The sequence below is a fragment of the Sceloporus undulatus genome, chromosome 2 (assembly GCF_019175285.1).
Source record: "Sceloporus undulatus isolate JIND9_A2432 ecotype Alabama chromosome 2, SceUnd_v1.1, whole genome shotgun sequence".
Taxonomy (NCBI): domain Eukaryota; kingdom Metazoa; phylum Chordata; class Lepidosauria; order Squamata; family Phrynosomatidae; genus Sceloporus; species Sceloporus undulatus.
The window spans coordinates 270,171,754-270,183,950 of record NC_056523.1 but is presented as its reverse complement, the minus strand read 5'-3'; the positions used below and the strand labels follow the sequence as shown (position 1 = coordinate 270,183,950).

At 38.6% G+C, this 12,197-nt stretch overlaps 1 protein-coding gene across 1 annotated transcript in view; it reads left to right on the top strand.

Annotated features, from left to right (window-relative positions):
• Positions 1 to 12,197, top strand: part of MAN2A1 (mannosidase alpha class 2A member 1) — an 89,599-nt gene that overhangs the window by 26,955 nt on the left and 50,447 nt on the right. The window contains exons 3-5 of the mRNA XM_042455308.1: positions 2,809 to 2,953; positions 5,661 to 5,832; positions 10,283 to 10,410. Of these exons, the coding sequence (XP_042311242.1) occupies positions 2,809 to 2,953; positions 5,661 to 5,832; positions 10,283 to 10,410 (445 nt within the window). The remainder of the gene's footprint in view (positions 1 to 2,808; positions 2,954 to 5,660; positions 5,833 to 10,282; positions 10,411 to 12,197) is intronic.

The following is a 12,197-nucleotide window of genomic DNA, read 5'->3' as shown; positions in this document are numbered from 1 at the left end:
TCCCAAAGTAGTTGGAAACTGCTCCTTTTAGCATGTTTGTTTCGGGCTTGTGTGTTACTTTGTCTTCAATCACCATAAGTTTATTCTCTGATAGCTTCTGCTGTTAAATAACTTAACTGTTGTAGTCAAGTATAATTCAGGGAGAAAGGCAGCATATAAATGAAATAAATAAAATAAGTAAATAAAAATAAGATTAATTTTAATTTATTTAAGACTGTGCACTGAGGCTTGTGCTAGCAAGATGATTCTTGAGTCGAGATAGAATATATTGATTGCTTAACTTACTGTACAGTTCAATACTTGCTTGCATTCCTCTGAGTTGGATGGTCATCTTTCGGGAGTTCTTTAATTGTGTATTCATGCATGGCAGGGAATTGCACTAGACAGAATTGCACTAGATGGCCAGTTTGGTCCCACCCAACTCATAAGATTCTCTGATTCTGTCAGTATATAAGGAGGGAAAATTTGCCAGCATAATTCCATCCATTACTGCCCATTAAACTATATGAAATTCATGGGGGGGGGGGCTGCCATAAGTTGACAAGCAACTTGAAGGTGTGGTGGCAAGCACACCCTCACACACACACACCCCTCTGAATGTACATGGTCACGAAAAAGACAAAAGACCTCACTGGTTCTTCATATTTTTGGGGGGAAAATCCTTTATTGTAGGAAGTATGTATTCCTCTTATTTAAGATTGGTGGTGTTGGGGGGATCTTTCCTGGTGAACTCTAGCATGAACATCCTCCCCTTCCAGCAGTCTTTGATAAGGGATATAAATATTTCCTAGAATAAAGAAATGTTTTAAACAAGGCATTGAGAACCATTAATATGCGTGCTGCTGTCTTTTGTATTCTTGATTTCTCTCACAGCTGTATTTGATCCTGTGTTTTTGTTGAGTAGTCACATGGGGCTTCACACTTATTTCTCTTGTCCTTATCATGCTGGGAGGAAAATTCAGGCAGTGGAACCAGTACCACTGATATTTTATTATTTTTATGTTCACACACATATGAATACTATTAGTATAATTGTTGACAGCTGAAGGAAAAAAAATTCTGTTAATATGTTGTGTGACTATCATCAGATTTAAATTGTAGAATATTCTAAATTAACAGTAGTTTTGAGGATGTATTAGAAAAAAAAGCTGGTCTTCCTGGTTCAACTTCCAGTTTTATTCTGGAAGGAAAGGCCCAAGGCTTAATTCAAACTCTTTTCCTTATTAAATGCCTAGGCAAAGTGTTGTCTGAACATGCCCCAGTTTTTTGGGCAGATTTTTGGGCAGTTTTCAAAGAATATGCAACTAAAAGGGCATTATTGTTGTAGGTATTTGAACTACTTCCATCTTTTAGATTGGTACAAATGTTTTGCTTTTTTAAAAAAACAACAGTTACTCAGGCATACAAAAATGTTTATCTGTTGATGTGATGGCAGTAACATTTCATTCTCTGTGTTTGGCAGGTGGCTTCTTGTTAAGTTTTGGCAAGATTTAGTCTGTGGGTATGTCTAGGGACTAAATAAATGTTAAATAAGAACTATCCAGATCTTGAATCTGCATGTCTAGACATAAGCCCTGTTGAATTTAAGAGTAAACATTATAGATTACTCTAATATGGGTTTCCAAGTACTGCCCTGTCCCATGATGTTTTTTTCTACCAGTTCAAGTCATGCTAGGTTAATAACAGGAAATTTATTCCCCCCCCCCTTGATGTTTGGGCAAATGTATGTGTTTATAAATAAGCTGAAAATCTGAAGGTGAGAAATCAAGGGTTTTGCCATCACTTTAATTAGGAGCAGCTGTTGTTTGGCTCATTTTCTCTTCCTTTTCTCTCTGTCACGCAATGGCAATGAGATTTTCATCTACTCATTTCCCATTTCTCTCCATGATTCCCCCCCACCCCGTCCCATTTTTTGGTTTTGTAAGCTATTGGTTTTTGTAAGCTTAGTTGCCTGGACTGCACTGGCAAAAAGGCTGCATACAAATATAAATAATTAAGGAAACTTGGTAACTGCATATTTGAGGAATAATGCACCATTAAGAGCCAGCGTGGCTTAGTGATTTGAGCATTGAACTATGATTCTCGAGACCAGGGTTCAAATCCCAGCTTGGACATGAAACCCACTGGGTGACCTTGGGGAAGTCATGCTCTTTCGGCCTCAGGATGGCAATGGCAAATCCCCTCTGAACAAATCTTGCCAAAAAAACCTTATGTCAGGTTTGCCTTAAGGTCGCTATAAGTAAAAAATGACTTGAAGACACACAACAACAAACTCTTTTAATAGGCTCCACACTGCTGAAATATTTCCACAATAAGCATCCTTCTATGAAATCTGATACAGTTCATTACAAATACAATATTTCAGTTATTCAAACCTTAATGATCAAACATGACCTCAGTTTTTGTATTCTGTGCCATTTCTGAGTAATCTTATGTTGACAGAATAAATATACCCATGTGTTGATGCTAAAAACACACCTGAGTGTCAGTTCATAGGAATGCTTGCATATAAAATATGTGTACATATATAGACAGTAAACTTTCATATTGTTGATCATATCCCACATAGGCAAAGGTCATACTGAATAAGTTACTACTCACATGTTTTGTTAATTGAAATCTATGGCAGTACCAAATGAAATACATAGATGTGCAAATAAAAAATGTCTAGGTGAGGCTTTGACTGATGCATCATTTTCATTTTTTGAAAGTAACAGGGATCACAGTCACACATTTGAAAGTGCAGACCTTTACACTTCAGATACTTGTGTATGTAATAATACAACCTATTCTTGTTATCCACTTTAGATGCTTGAAGTCTACAACATTCTCCCTTTTGATAATCCAGATGGTGGAGTTTGGAAGCAAGGATTTGATATCACCTATGACGAACATGAATGGGATAGTGAGCCTCTACAAGTGTTTGTTGTGCCTCATTCACACAATGATCCAGGTAATAATTATTCCAATTTTGATTTCATTAAAACTTTATTTTTATGGTAATTGCATCTGTATTCTCTGTGCTCCGAGATGATGGCTGAAGTAAATTGCTATTTAAATTTTGCCAGATGGTATGAACTATGAGTACTACTGACAGTATGGGCTTGTCATATGTTATGAATGTCCTTATTTACATATGCTGCACTATTAGCATATACATAGGTACTGTTGAACTGGGAAACATAAGGATGTTTTGCAGAAGCATGATGCTTTAGAGTAGATAATGTACTCTTTTCCAAAAAAAAAAAAAAAAAGAAGAAGAAGGAAGGAAGGAAGGAAGGAAGGAAGGAAGAAGGAAAGTAGCTTACTGAAAACTTTTGTTAGGAAAAAAACATTGATTTATTTTACTATACTTTTTCCACAGGAAAAAATGGGCTAAATTAGTATACCATCCCCCAATATTAGACTAGTAGACTGCATTAATAATCCTATACATGAAGATTGACAGAGGTGGGAAATTGAAGTTTATGCCAAATAAGGAATGGAGAGAGTGCAGGTTAAATGGTGAAGTAGGGAAAGAACAGAGTTATCAGAGGTGGACAACCAGGGACTGCCCCCTCCAGACTTCAAAGGATTATACCTCTCCCAATGCTCTTTAAAATTTTATAAATTTTAAAAACCTTGGGGGGTGGGGTGGGTGGGCTGGAGACTCCACAATGTTCTCTAGGAACTAGAGGGGAATAGCAGTTTTGGCATGCTGTGAAAGCCTTCTGGCTTGTTTTAGACATAGGAGAACCCTTTTTTTTTCAAACTTGGAAGTGGTCAGAGCTCAGTTCAGGTTTGGTCTCAGAGCAGTCTTCTTCATATAGTAAAATGTTATTTATTTATTTGATTTATATTCCATCTTTATTCCAGAAGAGAACCCAAAATGGCTCACAATTTCTCTCCATGACTACTGCAGCAGGATTTTTTTTAAATTGTGCTTTGCAAGGTAGACTATAATTTGTTTACTGCTAGGATGGATGTAGAGTGGTAGTCAGTGTAGATTAAAGGGGTCCCAAAGTATCTTGTGTGCTGGTTGATTACAGCTACTTGAAAACCCTCTCATTTGTAGTTTTTGTCATAAATTCACACTGGGAAAGTCACTTTACCTGCCAATCTGAGCATCAAGTTATCCTCATAATAAACACTCATATATCTAACATTGGTTGGACATCTGAACCAAATAATGATGTTGAGGCCAAATGGCTGGCCAAACCATTGTTAGGGACCCCACAAATGAACCATGTCCCAAAACTGAAAAAAGAAAACAAAATAAAACACACACACACACCCCAGATCCAAAACGATTTGTGATAATATCTTAAAACAAGATCTCTCCTTAGACCTCCATTAATATTGGGAAAATCATAAATGTAAAGAAAGGCAAGGGAACTTAGGAAGGAACTGGGGAGTAGGAAGAGAAGCTAGCTTGAAAATGTTTGAGTTTCAGGTTGAATCGGACTAAAGACCATTAAGAACTTCAGCACAATGCTCTAGGCCAGGGGTTCCCAAGCTATGGTCCGAGGAGCCCTTAGGGCTCCATGTGCACTTTCCAGGTGCTCTGTAGCTGCTCCAGGAAAATGAAAGAAATAAAAATTTACTGAAATTAAAGAATAAGTATATTTTTATATATACTCCTAAACACCATTAACTTGTAATACATAGGCTAGGCTTCTTCGGGGCTTTGCCATAGAAATAAGGACTTTGTGAGTCAAAAAGGTTGGGAATCCTGCTCTAGGCTTTCAGTTGTTTCCAGCTTGCACATTAGACACAGTGCTTCAGGTGACTCCTACAGAACAGTGCATTCAGATTTCATATACTGAAAGTCACCATGGCTAAGCTTTTCAGTAACAGGAGTGTACAGATAGATATCAGCAGTGGAAACAGTGAGTAAACATGACTTGAAACTGAAATGGATCTTTGGCATTGTCCTATAATAGGGTAGGATTTTTTTATTTCTTAAATTTTCCTGAATCACAAGGCAAATCTGGGGAGTGAGTACATTCTGTCCTGAACTTTGAATATTACAAACTACTCTAAATAGTCCTTTGAGTTAATATGTAATAGAGCATTAAGATTTTTAGGAAGATACAGAGCCAAACAGTGTGAGAAGGATTGAGAGTCCAAAATTTACAACAACTTAAACTCTCATGTAGACTGAGTGGAGCTGTGATTTAGAGATTTGGAAATCCTAGGTTGTCACTTTTCCCCAAGGATGATCCAGAATAATGCTGTGCCTAAGGCAGAGTGGCCACCAGGATATGTTCCTTGAGACCAACTGCTGCCACCAGAGAATGGCAACCACCCCTCCCAAAATGAGTGATGAATGTGAATAAAAGAATTAGGGAAAGGAAACTTTTTTTGTGTTTCCTTGTCGCTCAGTATGTTCATTTAGTAATTTAAGACTGCTGAGGCAAATTAAATCCTCTTGGTTTCAAAATCTTTCTAGCCCATTAAGTTTTTACATCACCATTTTTTGCTTTAAATATATTTACAAACATCTTAAGATATAAATCTCTCTGTGTTTGTATTCTTACAGTTCTGCTTTTGCAAATTTGTCACTGAAGAAGTTTGGTCATGCAAATGATTATAGTAGTGTTCTTGGGAAATTTGGATTGTAACTGTCCATTTAATTTGGTCAACATATGTTATTTGTTGTTGTTCTGTTTGTTTATCAGGTTGGCTGAAGACATTTGATGACTACTTCAGAGATCAGACCCAGCATATTCTCAATAACATGGTTATAAAACTGCAAGAAGATAAGGGGAGGAAATTCATGTGGTCCGAAATTTCATATTTTTCAAAGTGGTGGGATGGAATAGATAGTCAAAAAAAGGATGCTGTGAAAAGGTGTGAATTTTTTATTTCCTTATTGCATGCATGTCTTGTCTTCATATCTGTAAGAAGCAGTAAAGGTGCTTTTAAACTACATCAATATTCACAATAGTTGCATTCAGTATTTCTACTTTCATAAATTGTAGTGTTCTAATGCATTGCTAAATATGGATTTTATTTCTCAAATACTGCTTCATGACATTCCTGTTAATATTATGCTGCTAATGTTAAGCTACAAAGCTGTACAAGTACAAATACTTTGGACAAGAGTTTTAAGTGGTATCATGAGTGTTTTTAATAGGAAAAATATTGGCAGTATTGCCACTCCCCCCCCCCCCCCCCCCCCCTTGCAGCTGCTGCAGTAATTTGGCCTGGCTTATGACTCCAATGTTGTCAATGACCTATTTCAAATACTTGTTATGCTATCATAGTTAGGCTAACGAAATTCATATTTCCTGGTGGAGAATTAACTGTCCTTTTATGTCCCACAAAATCAAATGAAATATTGAGGATGGAGAGGGAACTAAACTGCGTTAAAGGGGTAACCCTTTGGAAGCACATTGTCATCACTGACACTTGAGGGTCATTCTGCACCCAGTCCTTCTCAGACCTTTGCCCTCTGTCATGTTTCCAAGTCCAATTAAAGAGTGGTTATGCTACTGTCAAAGATCTGATCAAGTGAGAATATTAACTTGTATTCTATGGTTCTACATTATCCACAAACTATTTTATTTTTATCCTAAGTACGTAAAAGCTATAATGTTTCCTAGCATTAATACTTCATGTATTTGTTACCTCATGTATAAGCTGAGGGCTGGTTTCGGGCTCAGAATTATGGTTTTTGATATAACCCTTGGGTAAGTGGAGGGTAAAACCTACTGGCATGTAACAAAGCATGAAGCAAAGGAAAACAATGCCAAAGAACTTACAAAATTCCAGCAGGCACAACTGTTTGTGTTCATGCTAAAGGATGGATAGATGAATGGACGAGAGTAGAGGGGCAGAGATCAGTATTTATAGGACATATTAAACTCTTGCCATTCACCAGGGATGCTTCTTTTTTTAAGAAAATAAAGAGTTAAAGTACAGTACTTACTTGGCCCTGTGGATAAGTTGGTTCAAGTTTTTGAGGTCAATTTTTTGACTAAGATTTCTAGACTTATATATGAGTATTTACAGTAGTTTATGTGGGTTTTTTTAGACAGTTTTTTTCTGAAACTAGGATTATGTTGCATGTCGTAGACCAAGGATAGGGGTTGCATGGCCTTCTAGTTGCCGTTAGAACCTCATTTTACCTCTACATTAGTTATACTGGCTAGAGCGATTGGAGTTGCTGTCAAACAGCTTTGTGTTGGCCGCACATTCCCCAGCCCTGATGTACCTTTGTTCTAAATTGCTGGCAGTAGTTTCTCAATGAGTGTTAAAGTACTTGCCACTGACCCTAAGTACAGATCAACATAGTTCTCTCAGTTCTCTGTACAAGTCAGATGGGTCTGTTCATGAAGTTGTTAACACTGTAGCTAAATCATTAAGTTAGAATTCATAAATAAGCTGACAGGAAAAATAAAATTATATCAAATTTATTATCATTATTTCTCAAAGAGAAAAACAGCATTGTGCTTCTGTCACAAATCATAGGGATCAGCATGCAGTTCTTTGAAAGAGATTTGCTTGTATATGTTTTTAGTATGGTCTTATTTTCAGTAGTGTTACTGTGGCACATCAATATTCAACAGTGGGCTTCACAGTGTAATACAGTTATGATAAAAAGTGAACATATCACTATTCTTCTTTATCAACAACTTTATGTTGATATCTATAAATGATCTCATTTAAATGAATGGAAATGTTTGGAATTAGTGATTTTAAAACTCGGTTGACAGGTATGCCTTGGAATTGCCATAAATCAGAAACAACTTGAAGGCACATAACAACAATAACAAAAATAAACCATACAATCTAAGGGTCATTTAGTTTTCCCCCCAAAATCATAGGGACTGGTATAGTAGAATAAACAAAAACAATGAAATAATTATTTTGTTGGAAAGGGTGATAGTCCTGTCCAGGATGGCATCCTATTTCATATAGTTGCTGTTCACAAATCAGGCTTGATCGTTAGTGGTCATTTGTTGTTCTCAACCCCAGTATGTTGGCCATCAACAGGCTCTGGTATATGGCCAGGTCCATTCAGCTAGAATGACTGACAGCCATCGACAAATGTATCCTGCATGAATTTTTCTAGACCTAAAAGGAAAGCTGCATTGAAACCCACAAACATATTCTTGCCACAGGTGCTTGAATACTCTTCTGTTCATTTGGGAGCCATGCATGGCAAGGAAGCACAGCATCTTCTAGCACAAGTAGTGAAAGAAGGGAAAGGCTTGCTCAACAGGCTAGCATGGGTGCGCTACTTGGTTAGGGAAGAAACATGCTGTCTAAACTTAGCACCCTGCTCTTTTCTGGCTGCCTGCCTACATCCAGTTGCAAGTGGGATGTTGCTAGCACATAGATCACATCCTCCAAATTCTGTGAGACTGCCAAGAATACATGTGAGGTCTCTTGTGATTATGTTGAGGTTTAGAACAAACAGATACTTATGTCTGTTTCAAAACTGAGTCCAAACCAAGACCTCCCCACTTCCTTTGTCTTCAGTGTATGCCAGAGAATTCAGGTGTTGTGATGGGATCTTTCTTATTCCACTGTTGGTGGGATGGCAGGAAAAAGCAGCAAAGTGGGCAGCTACTTCTAAAATTTGTGTAAAATGTGCATGTCAGGGGATTTGAGAGAAAGAATCAGATGGTGATGACAAAAAAATTAATAAATGTGGAGTGAGGCAAACAATCAGCTTCTATATATTTTTAAATAAGAGGCTGTTCTCTTCATTTGCATTGACCTCACACAGAAAGAAGTAAAGATATGTGCAGAAGTATTGCACAAATCAATTAGGTGTCAAAAGTGTCACCTAATTAGGTGTCAATTAGGTGTCATTTGGCTTAAAATTAAGTGTGTAACTATGCTCACTGGATTATTATCCATTTTTATATTGGGTTGTTCTTCTTTGTGGTCTTGGTGTCTCACACAATTGGGTTTTGTGCCTGTGCAGAGACTCCATTTGGAGAACTGAAAAGCTGAGCAGATTGGTGGGAAGCTCTGCCCCTCCCATGTACTCAGCGTGCCCAATCGCGCCAATCTAGCTCCTCCTTCAGTGCTCTTCAGTGCATCCACCGCAAGAGAAACACTCCTCTCAGATTGCTCTTCATTGAGTCCTCTTGTGTATTCCTTTCTTTTTTTGACTTTTCCTTGTGAGCACATTGAGGTGAGGCTTTTTTATTATTTTTCTCCACCCGGCTGGGTGCTTTGCTCTTGGGCTTCCAAATCTTTCTTCAAGTTCTCTGTGTCTTCTAACAGAAAGGTTCCCCTCACCAATGGACATTCTAAATGCCGTTTTTGTTTGGGTGAGGGCCATGTTGCTGATCGCTGTACTATTTGTCCTTCTTTCATCAGCGCGGCTCTGCGCAACAGGGCCCAATGCCTAAAACTTTTTTGCTGGGAGTGCTCTTTCTGTTGCAGAGAAGTCTTCTTCTCAAACTGATCCATTGGCTTTGGTGCCCATTTCCAAGCTGCCTAGATTCCCTAAGCTGTCCCAGAAGTCATCTACAGTTGCATCTTTTTCTTTGACATTGACTTCTCTGACTCCCATTGTCGACCTTGCCTTCTTCAATATCGAGGCCCTCATCGTTGAGCACGGGCTCTTAATGGTGCCGGTCTCACACAAACACACCCTACCTCCCCTTTGTCAGGTCCTTGCTGATGTCTTGCGGTGGGCTTGAACTGAAGGAGGAGCTAGATTGATGAGATTGGACATGCTCAGTACATGGGAGGGGGAGGGGCTTCCCATCAATCTGTTCAGCTTTTTAGCTCTCTGAAAGGTGGCTCTGCACAGGCGCAAAACCCAATTGTGTAAGGGCACAGGTGACCACTCGAAGAACCATAGTTACAGGTAAGCAACCTGTTCTTTTCTTAGAGTAACCTAGTTGGGTGTGTTACTCTAGAGTATAGTAAATCTCACTGAGACCACTTTAAGACTAATTCTAAATCGAACTAGGAGGAAGCAGTTCAAGTTAGAACAGACAGAATGTTTAGGAATTAAATGAACTTGGGTCAAAATGTTTCCAAAGTTGACTAAATAATTTTAAACATATTTTATATAATTCATCTTGTATATCTTAAAATGTTATGATTAGAGATTAAATATGTGTCTCATGCTCTTAGTATAGTTGTCAGTTGCACATATAATTTGCAGTAAAATATGCATCTCAAGTTGATAGAAGTAATAAAATGTTTTATGTGAATGATTAAAGAATTGTCAGTTTTGTTAAGATTATTATTCCCACTATATTGTGTATATCTGAATAAGAGTGATAATTACGTGCATGAATAAAAGTTCAGTAAACATATTTTTCAGATTAATTGAAGATGGCCAGTTTGAAATCGTAACTGGGGGATGGGTCATGCCTGATGAAGCTTCACCTCATTATTTTTCTTTAATTGATCAGCTGATAGAAGGACACCAGTGGCTAGAGAAGGCCCTAGGTTGGTTCATTGAAATTTTGTCTTGGGATTTGAATTTTATTGCTGCTTCTATTTCATTAACGGGAAATTAGGAGATGAGTTTTCTGTCACTGAACTACTTTCATTTATATATTGCTAAACCAGTTTCTGGCTTGTGTACAAGTTGGAAGGCACACATCTTAATTTATGTAACAGTGTGCTTTGATATCAAAGCTTTAAATGCTAAAGTGAAGCCGTGAAAGTGGAGGGCTGACTTTATTGTCATGTGATGAATATGTTTGTGCAAATACTCATACAACCTCAGTTGGCAGCAGTAATAATTTTGTTTCCCTTGTTATCATATGTATTATATTAATATTAATACTAATAAATCAGTCTTTTTTTTAAAACTGTAGATATGATTAAAGTTGGCTTTGGAAAACATGACTTAATGTTTTGAACTCTGGCTGATAACAGTGCAGATGTAATGTCACAGAATAGTTAGATTCAAAACACAGTTTGTATAACAGAGGGCAGCCAATCTCTTAATAATGGTTAGGAGATTACAGACAGAACATTCCCAGTATGCAATCCAATAAAATTTCATCAAAAATTTACATAGAAAGTGCCCTTCAAACTTTAAACACACAGCTATGGCCTAAATCCTATACTTAATTCTAATTGGAGTGGCCCCTGTGAATCTTAGGTGCGTTACAGACCACCTGTTTGGGGCGGCCTGTAACTGGCCCTTTCCCCGCTGGATCAGGGCCTCAGCTGCCACAGCGGCAGCCTCTGAGGCCCTGATCAGCCGCTTTCCAGGCCCTGGGGAAGCGGTAAAAGGCTGCTTCCCTGCGGCCTGGAAAGGGGTGTCCTTGGGGCTTCATGCCCCAAGGACACCCAACGGAGGTGGGGACGCAGAGAAAGGGGCCGCTCAACCCCTTTCTTATTTGCGTTGCTGGCGCAGCCATGTAGAGGCTGCACCAGCGACGCAAATCGTGAACGGAGCTCCGAAACGGAGCTCCTTCTAGGGCTGCAGAAAGGGTGCCCCAGGCGCCCTCGCGCAGCCCCACTATGTCACTTCCGTGCTGCCCCGTTTGGGGGTGGCGTGGTCATGACGTAGTCATGGCGGTGCCCATGTGTATAGGGCGCCGCCATTTTCTATGCACTCTGCGCGTATTAGGGTTAGGGGCATCAGAAAGTGACGCCTCTTCCTAACCCTAATACGTGCTCCGTGCATACTTTGTGCACGTATGTAACGCGCCTTACTAACTCAGCATTTATATAAATTCCATTTATTTATTGGGTTTATTTTAGTTGGACATTAATAATAGACTTAGATCAATAACTGCTGTTTTGTTGTTGGTTTGTTACTGCTCTGCTTTGAGTCTCACATAGCTGATAAGAGGTGAGACATACATATAGTCTATTATTTCATAGACGTAGACATAATCTATTTTTTTAGATTACACATGATTAATTTTATTTACCCACTGATGGTACACATTGTAATAAATACTGAGTAGTCAAATCATTGAGAGCCAGTGTGATGTAGCAGTTTGGGTGTTGGACTAGACACCAGGAGGCCAGGGTTCAGTCCCTGGTCAGCTATGGTGAACAGGAATGTAATGACACACTTCCTCTGGATAAATCTTGTCAAGAAAGCCCTATGATAGGGTTGTCATAAGTCATAGCTGACTTGAAGGTATCTAACAACAGTCTAATCCCAAAGATTAAGAGCTAATAAGTAATTTACAGTTCTGTTCTATACACACCCGCTCAGAAGCAAATCCTGCTAAGTACAATAGGACTTGCTTTCAGTTAAAAGGGTA